Source organism: Cygnus atratus, chromosome 27 (genome assembly GCF_013377495.2).
Source record: "Cygnus atratus isolate AKBS03 ecotype Queensland, Australia chromosome 27, CAtr_DNAZoo_HiC_assembly, whole genome shotgun sequence".
NCBI classification, from domain to species: Eukaryota; Metazoa; Chordata; class Aves; order Anseriformes; family Anatidae; genus Cygnus; species Cygnus atratus.
Window position 1 is genome coordinate 4,538,219 of NC_066388.1, and position 18,596 is coordinate 4,556,814.

Consider the following 18,596-nt stretch of genomic DNA (forward strand, 5'->3'; position numbering starts at 1 on the left):
ATGGGGACATCCTGGGTGGGACAGGGGCACCCCAATAAGATGGGGCAGGGCAGGGACACCCAAAGCAGGACATGGGGTGCCCTAGGCAGGGACGTGGGGACCCTCGGTGGGACAGTGACATCGTAACAGCAGGGGGACACCGTGGGCAGGGCGGGGGCACCCAGACAGGATGGGGGGGGGACACCAGATGGGAAGGGGGGACCCAGAGGAGGGGGGCACCCTGGGTGGGATGGGGGGGCCCTAAAGGAGATGGAGAACCCCAGATGGGATGGGGGGACCCTGGATGGGGTGGGGGGTGCCCAGATGAGACGGGGGGGGGCTCAGATGAGCTGGAGCACCCTGGATGGGATGGGGGGGGGAACTCTGGATGGGAAGGGGAGCCCAAAAGGGGGCAGAGAACCCCAGATGGGATGGGGGGGGACCTTGGACAGGACAGTGACAGGGTGAGGACACCCAGATGGGATGGAGAGACCCTGTATGGGATGGGGGGACCCCAGATGGGACGGGGGTCCCAAAAGGGGATGGAGAACCCCAGATGGGATGGGGGGGACCCTGGATGAGATTTGGGGACCCTGGATGGGATGAGGGGGGGGCAGATAAAGTGGAGCCCCCGGCATGGGATGGGGGGGAACCCTGGATGGGATGGGGGGTCCCAAAAGAAGATGGAGAACCCCTGATGGGATGGGGGTCCCAAAAGGGGACACAGACCCCCGCATGGGATGGGGGGGAACCCTGGATGGGATGGGGGGGGCCCAGATGAGACGGGGCACCCTGGACGGGGTGGGGGTCCCGAAAGGAGCCAGAGAACCCCAAATGGGATGGGGGCACCCGGTCTGGGCCGGGGGTCGCAAAAGGGGATGGAGACCTACGAATGGGATGGGGGGGACCCCGTCTGGGCCGGGGGGCACCGCGCACAGAACGGGGGGGTCCCAGCGGAGCCGGAGCCCCCGGGCCGGGGCGGACCGCGGCCGGGAGCGGGGGGGACCCCAGCGGGGGCCGCGTGGGGGGGGGGGGGGGGGGGGCCGTGTGCCGGGGGGGGCTCGGGGCGGTGCGAGCGCCCTGCCCTGCCCCGCGGTGTCGGTTTGCAGCCCCGGCTCCTCCCCGCCCGCCGCCCCGCGCATTCCCGACCCTCCCGGGCGGCGGCGGCGGCGGCACCGGGAGCGGCACCGGCAGCGGGAGCGGCCCCGGGGGGCAGCGATGCCGCAGCTGGAGCCGGCGGGGGGGGACGACCTGGGGGCCCCCGACGAGCTGATCGCCTTCCAGGACGAGGGCGAGGAGCAGGACAAGGGCGCGGGGCGCGGCTCGGCCCACGGCGACCTGGACGAGCTGAAATCGTCGCTGGTCAGCGAGACCGAGAGCCGGGGGGGCTCCGGGGCCGGCTCCGACGCCGAGGTGAGGCCGGGCTCCGGCGGGAGGCCGCGAGGCCCCGGCCCGTTCCGCGCCCCTCACCGCGCCCCCCCCGCTCCCCCGCAGGCGGAGCGGCCCCCCCAGCCCCGGGAAAGTTTCCAGAAGCCGCGGGACGCCCTCGCCGAAGGTACCGGTGCCCCCCCCCGCAGCTTTGCGACTTCTTTGTTCCCCCCCCCCCACCCCCTCCCCTCTCCCCGCTCTCCCGGTGCCTCCCCCCCGCCCCTTCCCCCGGTTGCGCCCCCCCCCCCCCCCCCCCCCAGGAACCGGTCCCGCCCGGCCCCCGGTCCCCGCCCCCCCTTCGCAAAAAAAAACCAAACCCGGGTCCGTCCCGTGCAGAGGGACCGGCCCCGGACCCCCACCCCCCCAAAAAAAAAAAAATCCAACGGAGGAACCGGGAGCGCGCCCCCCCTCCCCCCCCTCGCCCCCCGCAGCCCTTTCCGGGAGCGAGCGGCGCCGCCCCCCCCGCAGGATCCAACCCCGGGCCCCCCCGCCCCGCAGCCGGCCCGGACCCCCCCAGCCCTGCGGGAGGCTTCCCCTGCCAGGAACCGGCCCCGGGTCCCCCCCCCCAAGGCAGCCGGGACCCCCTGGGCAGAACCAGCCTAGGAGCCCCCAAGAGGGTCTGGGACCCCCCCATGGGACTGAGTCCCCCCCATGGGACTGCCCCCTCCATGGGACTGCCCCCTGCCCCAAAGAATGGGATCCCCCATAAGAGTGGGACCCCCCCCATGGGAGTGGGACCCCCCCTATAAGACTGGGACCCCCTCCACAGGCCCCCCCTCTGGGGGAAGCTGACCCCCACAGTGCCCCCCCCTTGAACACCCATGGGACCAACCCCAAGCCCCCCCTCCTGACCCCCCCTCCTTTTCTCCCCAGTGGTGAGACGACAGCAAGATGGGGGGTTTTTTAAGGGCCCCCCCTACCCCGGCTACCCCTTCCTGATGCTCCCCGAGCTGGGCAGCCCCTACCTCTCCAACGGAGCCCTGTCCCCCAGCGGCGCCCGCACCGTAAGTGCCCCCCCCTCTCCGCCCCCACGACCCCCAGTGCCGGGGGGACCAATTTGGGGCTGCGCGGAAGCGATGCTCGAGCCCTGGCCCCGCTGCGGTCAACGGCCACGGACTCGTGCCCCGGCTCGTTTGCGCGAAGGAAGGTGACGGGATGGCTCGGCGGGGACAAAAAAAGAGAAAGAAATGGGGTTTGGTCCCTTTTGGGGCGCTCGGTCCCTTCCAGGCGGGCTGCAGCGCCGCTCTCATGGCAAGTTCGGGGCATTTGGGGGAGTTTTGGGGGAGTTTTGGGTGTTTGGTCAAGTTTTGGGTGTTTGGTCAAGTTTGGGTGTTTGGTCAAGTTTTGAGTTTTGGTCAAGTTCTGGGGTTTGGGAGACTTTTGGGGTCTGATCAAGTTTTGGGTGTTTGGTCTGAGTTTTGGGTTTTGGTCGAGTTTTGAGTTTTGGTCAAGTTTTGGGGTTTGGTCAAGTTTTGGCGTTTTGGTCACGTTTTGGGGGTTTGGGTGAGTTTTGGGGGTTTGGTTGTGTTTGGGGGTTTGGGTGAGTTTGGGGCCTTTGGGCGACTTTGGGGCGCGTTGCGGGCGCCCGCTGGCATGCACAGCCCCGAAACCTGACCCCGGGCTGCGCCGCCTTTCTCATTGAAAAGGGCTCCCTGCGACTTCCTAAAGCTCTTAATGGGCTGACATTGTCTGGCCCTGCTTTGGCGTTTAGAAAACTGATTAAGCAAATTGAGCGAGCATTAGGGGAGAGCGGCCCGGCCCCCCTACAGCATCCCCCTGCATCCCAGGCGCCCGAAACGCGCGAAGCACCCGAAATCCCAACCCGCCGGACGCCCTACACCTAAACCCATAGGCACGGCAGGAAAGGTGCCGTGCCCCGGGGATATGGGGGCTGCGCCCACACGGGTCCCCCCGGCCCCGGCCGCACGCTGCCACATCTCCGGGTGCATTTCTCGGCGGGACGCAGAGCGACGCCGGGCGGCTCGCGACGCGCTAGCCCTGGAGGAAGCGGCGTTCCCATATGGGAAATGCAGAGGGTGGCACAAGTCGCTGCGGTCACTTTTGGGGTTTAAAATCCCCGGGCGGGCTCCTCGCTCGGGGTCCTGTTTTCCGGTGGTTTTCCATTTTGCTGTGTTTTTCTGCTTTCCCCCAAGGGGCCGCTTTTGGATGGCTGGGGGCGAATCCCGTCGGGGCGTGGGGAGGGCAGGGGGGCCTCGGGGCTGGAGTTGCACAAACCCCCACGTGCTTGGCCACCGGCCGGCCGCTGGATAAAGGTTAGATTCCCAATTTGTCACTATTGGTACCGCTCCGTTTTGTAGCCGATGCGCCGCTGGCCGCCGTCCCAAATACCAGCGAGGAATAAGGAACGATTACAAGGGACAGGGTTTGGGATTTGCGGAAAACGGCAGCTGAAGCTGCTTCAATGGAGCCCTGGAGGCCCCCAAAAGACCCCGGCGTGGGTGCAGGGGGTCAGGGGGGAGCAGAAACATGAAGACCCCCGGGGGCTTCATTGCTGCGTCGCCCCGGCGCCCGCAGGCACTGTCTCTGTGCGGACGCATCCGCTGCCCGCCCTCGGCCCCAGAGGCTTCGTGGCAAGCTGCAGCACGCGCAGCGAGGAGGCGGGCGGCCACCGAGCGGCCCCAGCAGGGTGCTTTTTTGCCTTTTTCCTTCTTTCCCCCTTTCCTCTTCCCCCGTTGCAGCGAAGGGTGAGGGGATGCACAGCGCCCGGCCAGCCTGCCGTCCCCACCGCCGCCATGCCCATGGAGCCGTGCAAAAAAAAACTAAAAAAGAAAAAATCAAAGAAGGGTTTGGGGTGAGCCCACCCTGTCCCTGCACCGGGGGGATGCTTGGGGCAGGGGGACGGATGCTGGGGACCTGGGGTGCTGTACATGGACACCGGCACTGCCCAGGGATGACCGGGCAGCAGGGAAACCTCCTGGTGACGTTGGGGACAATGGCAAGCGAGCCGGCGCTCCCGCACCTCTCCTCTCCAAATTATTTAGAAATCCGGCAAGGCAACGCCGTCGTGTGCCCAAGCTGGGTGACAACGTGCCCGTCCCCACGCAAAGCGGGCAGGCAGCGAAGCACCGGTTTGCTCTCGGTGTTTATTCAGGTTGATTTGCTCTGGTATCACGGGGGGCGTTGCTGCCCCCGGTATCGTTTTCTGGCAGCTTCCCAAAAGCGCCCGGTGGCTGAGGGTGGCGTTTTTTGGCGCAGCGTTGCCAGGCTGCTCTAAGCCGGCAGAGGAATTCAGCGGGTCTGGCGGCAGTGGTGCTCTTTGGGGTGTTTTAGCCCAATTTTCTCCGTGGCTGTGCCGGAGCAATGGGAATGGGGGATCAGTGGGATACAGGCGTTGAGAGAGCGAAACCTGAAGCTCCCGGAGGGCGTGGGGACCGTAATCACCCCAAACAGTGACCATGAAGGTGCCCAAGGAGGGGATGGAAAGGAAAAGCTTGGGCCTTGTGCGCGGCCATGAACCCCAATGCCTCTGTGCCGGATCCATCCCATCCTCTTGAGCATCTTGTAGAGCAGAAACGGGTGAAACCGCTCAACCTCTGGCTGCGAAATGGCCTCGCCGCATCCAGAGCCTCCAAATCGCCCCCGTGCATCCTCCTCTTCCTCCGCTGCGGCTCCTGTGGGGAGCATCCGCGTTGGCAAAGGGGAGAAACCATCCCGCGAGGTTGCAACCACCCCGCAGCCGGCAGCTCAGCCCCAGGAATTCGAGGCTCGAGGCGAACCTTTAAAAGCCACCCGAGCACCCCACAGGGTGTGGAAGTTGGGCCGAGGCACCCAAACAGCTTCCCCCATGGGCGCTGCTGCCATACGCTCGGCGTTAACGCGCGTCGGTCCCGAAAATAAATGAGATGTTTCTAAAAAACCTGGGCTTGTTTCGGCTCTTTCCCCGGGCCGCGTTCCTGCGATGAGCTCGCGATGCCCGCGCGGGCTGCCGTACAGAGGCATATCTGTCTGCAAAAGAAAATATCTCCTCTTAAACACGCGGGACGCGCCTGCCAAGAAAAATGATTAAAATACAGATCTTGGCACGGGCAGGGCTGCGCCAAACGCCGGCGGCTCCCGACCAGGGCGGGAGGGCTGTGTGCGTGCCGGGGACGGAGCCGCCGTGGTGGTGCTGGATTTTGCTGGTTTCGTTTTGTTTTTCATGGTTTGGGAACCTTCTTCTCCCCGCTGTTTGGTTGGACGGTGCCGGAGCGGCTCGGGTGGGTGCCGCCGCCAAAACCCAGTGGGGACGTCGCGGGGAGCCTGGCCTGGAAGATGTTAAGGACAGGGTTTGGGGCGTGTTTTGGGGAGCCCTGCCTGGAAGATGTTAAGGACAGGGCTTGGGGCACGTTTTGGCTTCCCGGTCTCACCCCGCGCAGCCACGGGGCCGCTCGCTGGCAGCCGGGCACCCTGGGGCCGCGCCGTGCCTCGGTTTCCCCGCGGGCCGCAGAGGTGCTCCTCGCGCTCAGCCTTTGCACACAATGGCCCCTTTATGTCTGCTCCTTAATTATGCTATTCGGCTAATTACCCTGTTTTTTTTTTTTTTGGCTAAATGAGACCTACAGGAGGTTTCCACTAAACCCCCCCCGCCCCCGGCTCCCCGCTTTTCCCTCCGCCCCCCTCCCTCCCTTTTCCAACACGATTCACAAATTAAAGCAATGAAGTAAGTGCTCCAGGCGACTCTCATAAGACCTGGTTTTGTTAAGGGGACTTAACGCGCATTCATCATCTTTCTGGTATTCCGAGCAGCTGCTTTTCATTAGCGTCTCTTCCTTGAAGTCGCGGGCGGTAGCGGGGAAAGAGGAGCCCGAGAGCAGCGCCCGGCGCATCCCGGCTGGAGGAGGATGCTCGCGCCGTGCCCCCTGCCCGCACCGTGATTTGGGAAAGCAGGAGGCACCCGGGGGGGAGGAGGAGGAGAGGGAGGAGGAGGAGGAGGAGGAGGAGGAAGAAGGGGCGGGGGTGATGGCGATAGCTGGCTTCGCGGCGTGTTTTGGGGTGGTTTTTGTAGTGATGTCAGCCCAGCTGCACGTGAGCGCTTGGAATCCTGAGCGCTGGGAATCCCAAACCGGGAGTCCCATGGGTGCCACCCGGGGGGGCAGAGCCCCCGAGCCTGGCCACAGCATCGCAGGACACAGGGACGCCGTCTCCGGAAGTTTTAGCCCCAAAAAGCGGAGGATTTGGGGCAGGCTGGGCCACCTTGCTGCCACAACACGGCTTCGAGCAGCTGCTGCCCGCGTCCCTGTCCCTTTGCACGGGTTTTTGGTCCCCTGGGAGCTCGGAGCCAGGTTAAACCCCGCTCCCTGGGGCCGGGGGCTCCAGAGCTGGGGGGATTTTTTCACCGGGACAGCCAGAGCCCTTTGCACCGCTCTCGGCCGTGTGAGCGCGGGATGAATGGAGCCATTCAGCCTGACGGACGGGAGCTGAAAGCTGCAGACAAAAGCCCCGGGGCGGCGGGGAAAAACTTGTTGCCACCACCAGGTTTCGGGAGGGTGGTGGTGGCGGTGGGGAGGGGAAGTGCTGGTGGACGGGGGTCCTGAACGCGCGGGATGCTCGCGTGTCCCCGTGCCAGGAGCCGGCTGCGTCCCGCTTCCTCCCCGCCGCCACCGGGGCCAAGCTGCTGGGCAGATGCCATCCGGCGTCCCCGACACGGTGGCACAGGGTCGGCGGCTGGAGATATGGTCGGCTCAAAGCGCTGCCCCCCAAAGGCTTCTTCTTTTTTTTTTTTTTTTAAATTTATTTTTCAGCTCCCGGGTTCTTTTCCTGCTCTGCGCAGCCCGGCGCGGTTTGCCTTTCCCACTTCTTGCTGATGTGTTTGGGCTCCGTCACGGGAACGGCCGAGCATCCTTTTTGCAGGGGTCACAAAGTCCCCGCATCGCGTTGCTCCCGCCCCAAAAGCACCTCGTGTCACCCTGAGAACACCAGGAGGGGACAGGACACGTCCCTGTGGGCACCCCGAGCCCCTCTCCGGGGACAGCGCTGGGAAAAGGGCTGCACGCCGGGCTCCGAGGTCAATAATTGACCCCAAATCCGTTTAAAGCATTGTCTGGGGGGGCAAACACCGACGGCCCAGCTTGGGGTTGGATGCCACATAGGGACTGTGGTGTGAAGGCGAGCGGCAGGGCCTCGCAGGGGGATTTCTCCTTTGCCCCCTGCTCAGCCCCTGCTTTGTGGGCTCACCCTCGGGAAAATTCTCAGCCCCGCGCAGCCGCAGCCAACATCTGGAGGAGCTGCTTTGGCTGGGACGGGCTCGGAGGGGAGCGAGGCGGGGAGGGGGCGATGATTTACAGCTTGTGTCCCGGGCTGTAAATCCCAGCTGTAATTGGGACCTCTCCCTCCCTAATTGGCTGCAGGAAAGTGAAACGCTGCGGCTCCCGCGCAGGGGTGCGGGGACGGGTGATGTACCATGCGGGGATGCGGTGCTTTTCTTATTTATTTTTCCCTTTTTGGCATTGTTCAGGCTGGAAACAGCCCTGGAGCGAAGGATGCCTGATCCCAGTGCAGCTCCAGCATCTTCCAAGTGTGTTTACCAAGAGTTTTTTTTCAGCGTTTCCCAACGCACTGAGCTTTACAGCCTGCAGAACCACCAGAGCCTGGCGTGTCCCACGCAGGACAAGCTCAAAATACAAACAAAATGTGGAATTACCGTGCCCTGGAGCCCTTTCCCCTGAGTTTTCTGCATTTTCCCCAAAGCACAGCGGCAGTATGGCTCTGCATGGGGTGAACGCCGGTGCTGGGAGCCTGGCGTGGATGCTGATGCCAGCTGATTTGGGGGCATTTAAATGAGATTTCCCCCGTGTGGGACTTGCTGTAGCTTCCTCCATCCCACGATTGCCTTCAAGCAGGAGGGTTTTGCCCCTTTTTTGCCTCATTTTTCGGGCACAACGGCTGCAGGCACCATCCCCACATCTCTGCTCTGAAACCTCCTTGGCAGCACCTTCCAGGCTTCGGGAGCTTTGGGGCTTCTGCAGCTTTTTGCTTCTTGGGAGAGGCGTTAAGTGAATGAAGGGCGATGAGACCACCCTGGGCCTGGCGGCTCTCAGCGTGGAGCCCACAAAACCCCTTTCCCTGGAAAATTGCATCCCTCGTGTGTCGGTGGAGCCAAATTTGGCTGGATTTAGCCCAGCTGCCCAGCTCTGGGAACTGGGAATGTGGCGGGACCAGAGCATCCCGTGGATAAAAACCCAAGTGACTAACACCCCGACGAAGAATCTGGGGGGCTCCGTTAAGCGCCCCATGCAACACGGCTTGCCGCCTGCTGCTCAGCCCTCTCCTTCTCCTGCAGCGTGGTTTCGGCACGCGTTTTGGGGGAAAAAGGGCCGGAGCGGAGGCGTTTTGGGGGGAGGGCGAGCTGTCAGTTATCCCGCAGCTGTGTAAACAGGCTGGGAGCGAGGAGGGCTCGGGGGCTGCGGCGGGGGCGCGCTCCGGCTCGCCGAGCCCGCCGACTTTGCGAGCGCCAAGGAATTTGGTGCTGGGAAAAAAAGGGGGGGGGGGGAGGCCTCGGGATGGGGCAGGGGTCCCGTGGCTGAGTGGTGTCAGGGGATCCCCTGGTGCTTCTACGACTCACCCGGGGGGGTTTGGGGATGGGGACGAGGTGGCTGGGTACCAGCATCGCCTGCATCCAGTGGTTCCTGCAGGCTCGTTTCCGTGCACAGTCAAAACCCACTGTGGGGTTTTCTGCCCTCAGAGCCTTCAGGACAGCTTCTTCCCCCCCTGAAAAACAGCTGAGGGCTGATGTTTGGGCTGCAAATGGACCTTTTCTCTCCCCACATGAGAGGCTGGTGGTGGCTGAGCCCCATGGAGAGGAGCCCTGGGGTGCTGGGACACGCATCAGGATGTGGGATGCTGGGACATGATGCTAGGACACGCTGTGACCAGGACCTGTTAATGGGAAACCCCGAGAGGACGCCGGGACCTGCAGCAGGAAGATGGGAAATCCTGGGAGAAGACATGCTGGGACACACAGCACCAGGACGCACAGCACCAGGATGCACAGCACCAGGACACACACAGCTGGGACGCACAGCACCACTGGGATCTGTAACCCCGCTGGGGTTTGCACCACCAGGGTATTGCAGCCCTCAGCAGTGCTGCGTTGGGATCTACAACAGCGGGATGCACGGTGCCAGGATGTGCACCAGCGGGATGCGCAGTGCTGGGACACACAACGCCGGGGTGCAGGACACCACGATGCACCGCACCGTCTTTGGGGCTTTTCCCCACTTCCCCTTTTCCAAGGAAAACGTCTCACTGGGAAGGAGCCCCGTGTGCGGAAGAGGAGAGGAAATCCGCTCATTAAAGTCCCTAATTGGGCATTAGGGGATCCCGCGGCGTTTGCGCCTCCTCCCCGAGCACGCAGGCGAGCCGCTGCCACCACCGCCACACGGCGCAGCCCCCCCGGGGCCCCCAGCCCCTCGTCCGGCCGCGGGGGCTCACCCGTCCCGGGGGGGGGGGACAGGCAGACAGGAGGGCTCATTGTGGTCCCAGAGCTCTGGCAGGGAAGGGGTTAACCCCCCTGGTTTTAATTGGGGGGGGGGGGGGGTAACGAGGAACCAGAACTTGCTCTAATCTCTCTGGAATGTGACCGATTTTCAACTATTTTCCTCCTTTTTTTTTTTAATAGCTCCAATCTGCTGCTCTCGCGCGGCTCCCGCACGTGGTGGTACAGTGGGAGCCTGTGTCCGCGGCTGGGGCCTTGGGGGGGGGGGGGGGGGCTTCATTTTTCCACATTACCACTGAACCGTTCGCCAGCTCCCCCCCCCTCTTTGTATATTTTGAAAGGGTCCCCCTTCCTCTCCCCTCCCCGGCCTCCTGAAACGGCTTCAAAATGAGAAGCAGCCTTTTATATACGGCCTTTCCCGAGCCGCCGTCCCCCAGCGGCTTCTCCGCTTACAGAATAGACGAGAAAGCCCCCTTTGTGATGGGGGCAGCGGGCAGGGGGTGGCGAGGCGGAGCGAAAGGCGCCCGCCGGGGCCCCGGGGATGCGCAGGGCACCTCCTGCGTCACCCTGGGGATGCGCGGGGCACCTCCTGCGTCACCCCGGCACGCCGGCGGGGCACCTCGCACCTTGGCGCGGTGCGGTCGCGGGGATGGTGGGTGTCCCCTGGGTGTCCCTGGAGCGGTTGGGTGGGAGGGTGCTCAGGGCATCCCCTGTGTCACCCTGTGCCTGGTTGTGGGGACGTCGGGACATGTTGTGTGTCACCCCAGCACTGCCGTGGGGGTGTTGGGGCGCTTTGTGTGTCACCCCAACATGGTTATGGGGATGTTGGGGCACCTCCTGTGTCACCTGGCTTGGTTGTGGGGGTATTGGGGCACCTATTATGTCACCCCAACATGGTTAGGGGGGCATTGGGGCACCTTGTGTGTCATCCTAGTATAGTTGTGGGGATGTTGGGGCACCTCGTTCGTTACCCAAATGTGTTTGTAGGGATGTTGGGGCACCTCGTGTATCACCCCAACAAAGGGGGGCGTTGGGGCACCTCATGTGTCACATCGACATGGTTTGGAGGTGTTGGAGCACCTCATATGTCATCCCAGTATGGTTGTGTGGATATTGGGGCACCTTGTTTGTCACCCCGACATGTTCATGGGGATGTTGGGGCACTTTCTTTGTCACCCCAATATAGTTGTGGGGATGTTGGAGCACCTCATGTGTCACCCCAGTGTGGTTTTGGGAATGTTGGGGCACCTCCTGTGTCACCCGAACATGGTTGTGGAGGTGTTGGAGCACCTCTTGTGTCACCCCAGTATGTTTGTGGGGGTGTTGGGTGTTGGGGTACTTTCTGTGTCAACTCAACATGGTTGTAGGAATGTTGGGGCTCCTTGTTTGTCACCCCAACATGTTCATGGGGATGTTGGGACACTTTCTGTGTCACCGCAATATAGTTGTGGGGGTGTTGGGGCACCTCCTGTGTCACCCAAAGATGGTTATGGGGATGTTGGAACACCTCATGCGTCCTCCCAGGATGGTTGTGGGGATGTTGGGGCACCTTTTTTGTCAACTAAACGTGTTTGTAGGGAAGTTGGGGCACCTTGTGTGTCACTCCAACGTATTTTGGGGATGTTGGGGCACCTCCTGTGTCACCTGGCTTGGTTGTGGGGGTTTTGGGGCACCTCGTGTCACCCCAGTATGGTTTTGGGGATACTGGAGCACCTCGTGTGTCACCCCAATGTGTTTTTGGGGATGTTGGGGCACCTCGTTTGTCACCCCAGCATGGCTGTGGGGATGCTCAGGACACCCCATGCGCCACCCTAGCACAGCTGTGGGGATGTCGGGGCACCTCGTGCATTGCTCTGGCGCGGTCACGGGGATACGAGGGCACCTCGTGCACTGTCCCAGCACGGCCCTGGGGACACTCGGGGCACCTCGAGCGTCACCCTGGCACGGCTGCGGGGCCGCGTCCCTAGCTGAAATCCGGCCACGCAATGCCGCGGCTTCGGTGGCGCGCGGCACGGCGGCGCGCGGCTGTTTGGAAACAGCGCGGAGTTGTACGGCAGCCAGACCCCGGGACTTCCCCGCCGCAGCCCGGCGGCTTTGATCACCGAGATTTGGAGGGCGCATCAAAGCCAGCGCTTCAGGAAACGGCTCCTACTGTACTGGCAGCGCAGGGTGTACCGCGGGTCACGGCGCGAGCCCGCGCCGGCCACGGGGCCGCCCGCATACCAAGCGTGCTCGGCGCGCGCACGGCACCCCGGCCGCCTCCGCCGGCGGCCTTTTTAGGAGCGGATCTGGTTACGGCTCCCAGCGCCAGCGGCCCCGGCCCTCCGCTGTCGCATCCCGGCGGGGAAAATCCTGCTGCCCCAAATCTCCCCGGCGGGAGAGCGTGCGGAGGCTTCCGGACTGGGGAAAGCTGCTCCCAGAGCATCCCCGCGGCACCACGCGGCGCCGGCTCCAGGTGTTGAAGCAAAGCACGGGCAGGTTTTGGGGGGATCCCTTGTGCCGGCAGCTGTGGGAATGGTCAGACCCTGGGAAATCCTCGCTTTGGGCTTTTTTGGGGCTGTGCAGCAGCCGCTGGTATTTCATGTGTCTTTTTGGGGTCTGGGGAGAGGCTTGGCAGCAAAACCCCAACGGCTCCATCCAACATCCAGTGATAAATGGCAAATCGCCGCCTTGGGAACTTCCCTTCTTGCTTTAGCCTTCCCTGGGTGACTCCCTGGTGTGCCAGCGGGATTCTCAGCGTGGCTCTGGGCTCCCAGCGGGCAGTACTGGTGCTGCCAGGAGGCGCTGGCAGGACCGGGGCACGTGGGGATGCTGGGGGTGCTGGGGGGTGCTGGGGATGGGGGGGAATGGAGATGGAGAGCGGGGATGCGAGGAAATAGGTACTAGAGGGGGTACTGGAAATAGGGGGGTACTGGAGATGGTGATACGGGGGATGGGCAGGTACTGGGGATGGAAGGGGGTTCTAGAGATGGGGAGGTACTGGGGATGGGGGGTACTGGTGATGGGGGGGTACTGGAAATAGGGGGGTACTGGGGATGGAGGGGGGAGGAATGGAGTGGGGGTACTGTGGATGGGGGGGTACTGGTGATGGAAGGGGTTCTGGAGATGGGGGGCACTGGGGATGGAGGGGGGTACTGGGGAAGGGGGATACTGGGATGGGGGTTACTGGGGAAGGGGGGTACTGGGATGGTGGGGGATGCTGGGGATGGGGAGGTACTGGAGATGGGGGGGTACTGGAGATATGGGGAGATACTGGGGATGGACGGGGGGATACTGGGGATGGGGGGGTACTGGGATGGGGGTTTCTGTGGACGGGGGGATACTGGGGATGGAGGGGTACTGGGATGGGGGTTTCTGGGCATGGGGGGGTACTGGGATGGGGGTTTCTGTGGAAGGGGGGTTACTGGGATGGGGGTTACTGGGGATGGGGGGTTACTGGGATGGGGGTTACTGGGGATGGGGGGTACTGGGATGGCGGGGGATGCTGGGGATGTGGGAGGGGACGCAGGAAGCGGTACGGGAGGTGCAGGGCGATGGAGGAGGGAAGGCCGGGCAGGACGCAGGAGGACATGCAGGAGGGGCTGGGGGATGCGGGGGGATGCGGGGGGATGCTGGAGGTGGAAGTGGGGATGCTGGAGGCTGGGGCGAGGCGGGAGGCGATGCTGGGGGGGGACACGCGGGGCACTATGGGGGGCTGCAGGAGGCGATGCAGGCGGGGATGCATCTTTCCAGAGGTGGAAGAGTTAACGCTCCCCGCAGCTCCTCGCTCCGAGCTGGGCTTTCCTTCCAGCTGCTTCGGATCAGGAAGGTTTGTACGGTGGGGAAATTCCTGCGCGCAGCTGCAGCCCGTCCCAGCCGCATTCCCCAGCCCTGGCATCTTGCGGGACGTGCCTCCCTGCAGCCGGCTGCCGGGAAATGCCTTCGCCAACCCACCCCCCCCCCGCCGAAAAACGCAGCACAATGCACCTTTCTTTGGGGGGCCGCTTAGGTCCCGTGCCGGGAACGGAGCGGGGCAAAATGCTCGTCCCACAGCCAGGTTTACGGGCGGGCAGGGGGCAGCCAAAAAGCCGCGCTCGCCTCCCCGCCAGCCCTTGTGGCGGTCCCGTGCCGTTCCCTTGCGATTCGGGGCTGGAAAGGAAAGGAAAGGGAAGACGTGAGGATTCGAGGAAGGAAAGAAGCGAGGGTGCGAGGCCGGTTGCCGGCTCGGTGCGCCAGATGGGGCTGCACGCAGCCCCCATGCCCTCGGTGCACCCGCGGGGCGGTTGTGGCTCACACCAGCAGCACTGTGCCTTTGGCCCCAAAATCCGCTTTTGAGGTTGGGTGGAGGGGATCCAGGGCTCCACTACTAATAATAGGGCTCCGCACTATTTACAGGGGCTGAAAGAGCCCCAGGCACCCCCACACTGCTTTCATCACCGCCCTGCAGTGTCCCCCTGGGTCGGGGTGACCCCGGCCGAGGGCTGGGGGGTGTTTCGGGGCTGGGGGGCGGCGTGACCCCCGGCTCTCTTGCAGTACCTGCAGATGAAGTGGCCGCTGCTGGACGTGCCGGCCGGCGCCACGCTCAAGGACAGCCGCTCGCCGTCGCCCGCGCACTTGGTAAGAGCGGCCCCGCGCCACCGTGTGGGTCTCCGGGGAGAGCCGCACTCCAAAGCTGGCAGCGATGCCGGTCTGATACTCGCAGGTGGTTTTTTGGGGGGGATATTTTGGTTTTCGCCCTCCCACGTGCTCCCCCCCTCGCTGCCCCGCAGTCCAACAAGGTCCCGGTGGTGCAGCACGCCCACCACATGCACCCGCTGACGCCGCTCATCACCTACAGCAACGACCACTTCTCGCCGGGCTCGCCGCCCGGCCACCTCTCGCCCGAGATCGACCCAAAGACGGGTGAGGAAAAAGGGGGGGGGGGGTGCTGGGGGGGAGATGGGTGCTGGGAGGGAGGTGGGTGCAGGGAGGGAGATGGGTGCAGGGAGGGAGATGGGTCCTGGGAGATGGGTGCAGGGAGATGGGCACTGGGAGAGAGATGGGTGCAGGGAAGAAGATGGGTGCAGGGAGGGAGATGGCTGCAAGGAGGCAGATGGCTGCAGGGAGATGGGTGCTGGAAGGGAGATGGGTACAGGGAGATGGGTGCTGGAAGGGAGACGTGTGCTTGGAGGGACATGGGTGAAAGGAGGGAGATGGGCGCAGGGAGATGGGTGCTGGGAGGGAGATGGGCGTACAGAGGGAGATGGGTGCTGGGAGGGTCATGGGGTGCCCGGCACCGCCGTGCCCGTGTTTTAACGCCGCTTCCCCTTGCCCCCCGCTGCCACTGCAGGAATCCCGCGGCCGCCCCACCCACCCGAGCTGCCCCCCTATTACCCGCTGTCGCCGGGAGCCGTGGGCCAGATCCCGCACCCGCTGGGCTGGCTCGTGCCGCAGTAAGGATGGGCTCACCCCTCTGCGTCCTCTCCTTCCTGCATCATCTGCTCGTTCCTCTGCAATCTCAGGGCTTGGGAACAGGGGCTCCTCCCCGCTGGGAGTCACAAATTGGGAATTCTGGGGACCAAGATCGGCTGGGGCCGGGCTGAGGGTCCCTGGGGATGGGGGAAGGACGCTTATTCCTGCTTCTGTCTGCTCAAGCTCGTGCGTTTGCAGGCAGGGACAGCCCATGTACTCCATCCCTCCCGGCGGCTTTCGGCACCCCTACCCAGCCCTCGCCATGAACGCCTCCATGTCCAGGTGGGTCCCCGTGTCCAGGTGGCTCTCAGCAGGGACAAGGGACCCCCTTGGATGTCCCCAAGCTGGTGCTGGGTTTTGGCCACTTCCCTGAGGACGATGTGGGACTTGGGCCCGCAGCAGCGCTGGCCGTGGGCGCTCACTGAGCTCCGCATGGGTACAGCCTGGCTCCGGGAGGCTGCGGTGGCCTCCTTGGCCAAAAATACCTGGGGATGGTCCCCGTGGGTGAAGAGCGATGTCCCCTGGGCCGGGATACCACACTGCCAACACGGGCGGGCTCTCACGTGAAGGTAGCCCCTGGACAGGTTGGGGCTGGTCCTCCCGTAACCTCCTCCTGAGGTTCTCGGGAGGGTTTGGGGTGGAACCAGGTCGTCGGCACCCGTGGGGAGCTGACGGGGCCTCCCGCTCCCCCCGCTGCAGCCTGATGTCCAGCCGCTTCTCCCCGCACATGGTCCCGCCGCCCGCCCATGGGCTGCACCCCTCGGGCATCCCGCACCCGACCATCGTCTCGCCCATCGTGAAGCAGGAACCCGCCCAGCCCAGCGCCAGCCCCGGCGGCAGCTCGTGAGTGGGGAGGGGAAGGGGTGGCCCTGGGGATGGGGACGGGGTCATGTCCACCCCAATCCTGACCCCCGCCCCACTCGCCCCAGGAAATCCCCCGTCACTGTGAAGAAGGAGGAGGAGAAGAAGCCCCACATCAAGAAGCCGCTCAACGCGTTCATGTTGTACATGAAGGAGATGAGGGCCAAGGTGGTGGCCGAGTGCACGCTGAAGGAGAGCGCAGCCATCAACCAGATCCTGGGGAGACGGGTACGGGGTCTTCGTTCTCTGAGCCATCGATCGGCTTTCGGCCCCCCCTTTACACCACCTCCATCAATGCCTTGGTGCCTCATCCTGGGGCACCACTGGCCCTTGGCAGGGGTCCTGGGGAGGTGGCGGGGACCCCAGTGGCCATGAGATGGCTGGGGCGAGTGGGGCCACGTGTCCTCGGGGCTGGATGCACAGCTCCAGGGCTCACACCGTGCTTTTTTCCTCCCCCCTGCAGTGGCACTCGCTGTCGCGGGAGGAGCAGGCGAAGTACTACGAGCTGGCGCGGAAGGAGCGGCAGCTGCACTCGCAGCTCTACCCGACGTGGTCCGCACGGGACAACTATGTAAGTGGGGACCCAAGGTTCATGGCTGGGGGTGCCGAGGGTGGCAGCAATGGTGCTGAGTCCCCGGGGCTGCTCTGCGGCACCATCAGCCCCATTTCTCCTTGGGGTCTTGTCGGTCCAGAAAGCCATCACCAACAGGAGCACCCCCTCTCCGGCTGTGGAAAGCCGCATCGGGGCTTGGTAATATTTTGCAGGGCAAGAAAAAGAAGAGGAAGCGAGAAAAGCTGGCCCAGCAGCAAAGCCACGACACGGAGAGTGAGTACCCCCCGGGCAGCCGGAGCCACGGCGCCCGGCCTGTCGGTGGCTCACGGCCTCCTCCGTCACCCGCAGGCGCGCTGGCCTCCAAGAGCAAGAAGCCGTGCGTGCAGTACCTGCCGGCCGAGAAGCCCTGCGACAGCCCCGCTTCGTCCCACGGCAGCATGCTGGATTCGCCCGCCACGCCGTCGGCCGCCCTGGCCTCCCCGGCCGCCCCGGCTGCCACCCACTCGGAACAGGCTCAGCCGCTCTCGCTCACCACCAAGCCGGAGGCCAGGGCTCAGCTCGCCTTCCTCTCGGGCAAAGCCGCCTCTTCCTCCTCCTCCTCTTCCTCCTCTTCCTCCTCTTCCTCCTCCTCCTCCTCGAGCCTCGGCAGCCCACCCTCGCTCCTCTCCAGACCCATCCCCTTCACCTCGGTGCCCTCCACGGCTCTCCTCTCCTCGCCTCCGTCCTTCGCGCCGTCCCCGCAGGCTGCCCTGGCCGTGCTGCAGACGCAGCCCCTCTCCCTGGTCACCAAACCGGCTGACTAAGGGGGGGCTCGCCCCCCCGCCCGGCCCGTCTGCCCCCTCCCTGCTGTACGTTGCAGAAGCCACAATCAAGATTCAAATGCAGCCAAACCATTATTGGTCAATATTTGACCCTTTTCTGAACTCTTTTTTTTTTTTTTTTTTGTAAGCAGACTCTGGAGGAAGGTGCTTTTCTGCTCAGAGCTGCTGCCGGCAGTCGACCTAAAGACCGTTTTTATTAAAAAAAGGAAAAAAAAAGGAAAAAAAAAGTTTTTTTTTTTTTTTTTAAAAAAGAAAGACCCTACTCAAGGTGCCGACGATGGAAATACGCCGAATGCGGCGCTCGGTCTCGGGGGCAGAAGCGAAACGCCAGGCACTGACCCGGTGCCTCTGGCTGCTCCCTGCCTTCCCGTCTCGCAGCTCCTGCCCCGCTCCGTCCCACGGTGGTGCCGGGGTGGGCAGGATCTGGGGCTGAGCCCCCCGTGTGTGCGTGCGGGGGGGTTCCCCTTGAATCCCTGTTGTTTTTCACGAAAGGAAATAAAACTACAGCTGCAACTTGCTGCGTGAGCGTGGTCAGTGGGGGAGGCGCTCGCTCCCTGCCCCTCGCCACCTTCGCCCTGGCGGCGCTCGAGCATCGCCGTGCCCCGGGAACTGGCTCGGGACGCGGCTCCGGTGTGGCCCCCCATGGGGCCAAGTGTGGCCCCAAGCCCAAAAGCAGCACCCCAAAACATCAGCGGGCAGGTTTTGGGGTGTTCGCCACAAACCCGTGATGGAGCGAGCCAGCAGCATGCAGCTTGGGAGAGACGCAGGCAGCAGGATGCAGGGCACCAGGTATATCAGATTAAATAGGTTTTTGGGGTGCCCAGGAAGCCGAGCCGGGTTCTAGTGGTGTGTGCCGTACGGCCAGGAGTTGCGGGGTGCCCTGTGCCTGATTCCTCCCAGCCAGGAACAAAACAACCCATAGGAATGGAAATGGGACACGCTCAAAACCAGCCTGGGATGACCCAGTGAATTTTCAACCGATCTTGAGTTTTTGGTCAGTTCAGCATCTGAGCTAATCCAGCTATTCTGTCTCGTTGTCTTTTTAATGGGAATAAAATCTATCTCAAAGTTTTCCCGCTGAAAGTCACGG

General features: G+C 63.8%; 1 protein-coding gene and 1 long non-coding RNA gene across 3 annotated transcripts; one reads left to right on the top strand and one right to left on the bottom strand.

The window, feature by feature from the left end:
* The first annotated feature begins 1,197 nt into the window (after positions 1-1,197).
* Positions 1,198-18,229, top strand: TCF7L1 (transcription factor 7 like 1). 2 transcript variants are annotated; one of them, XM_050715749.1, is made up of 13 exons: positions 1,198-1,392; positions 1,480-1,534; positions 2,014-2,024; positions 2,295-2,411; positions 14,354-14,451; positions 14,493-14,722; positions 15,150-15,252; positions 15,470-15,553; positions 15,983-16,114; positions 16,201-16,360; positions 16,596-16,703; positions 16,898-16,958; positions 17,034-18,229. In XM_050715749.1, the coding sequence occupies exons 1-13, from the start codon at positions 1,198-1,200 to the stop codon at positions 17,486-17,488; spliced, it is 1,809 nt and encodes a 602-aa protein (XP_050571706.1). In that variant the 3' UTR covers positions 17,489-18,229. The 2 variants fall into 2 exon arrangements, with proteins under 2 accessions (XP_050571706.1, XP_035427397.1); XM_035571504.2 differs by having other exon boundaries at positions 16,898-18,229.
* On the bottom strand, positions 4,467-6,286 carry LOC118260931 (uncharacterized). Its single transcript, XR_004782338.2, has 3 exons — positions 6,097-6,286; positions 5,286-5,373; positions 4,467-5,039 (listed from the first exon to the last, which is right to left on the bottom strand). It is a non-coding gene; the product is annotated as an uncharacterized LOC118260931 (long non-coding RNA).
* Positions 18,230-18,596: the final 367 nt, after the last annotated feature.

Excerpts from the sequence above, each read along its gene's own strand:
- TCF7L1 (XM_035571504.2), top strand. The coding sequence starts at position 1,198 with ATGCCGCAGCTGGAGCCGGCGGGGGGGGACGACCTGGGGGCCCCCGAC. Across the intron at positions 14,452-14,492 it reads CACTTGGTAAGAGCGGCCCC|CTGGCAGCGATGCCGGTCTG; the intron begins GCGCCACCGTGT and ends CGCACTCCAAAG. Across the intron at positions 16,115-16,200 it reads GCCAGCCCCGGCGGCAGCTC|GAAATCCCCCGTCACTGTGA; the intron begins GTGAGTGGGGAG and ends CACTCGCCCCAG.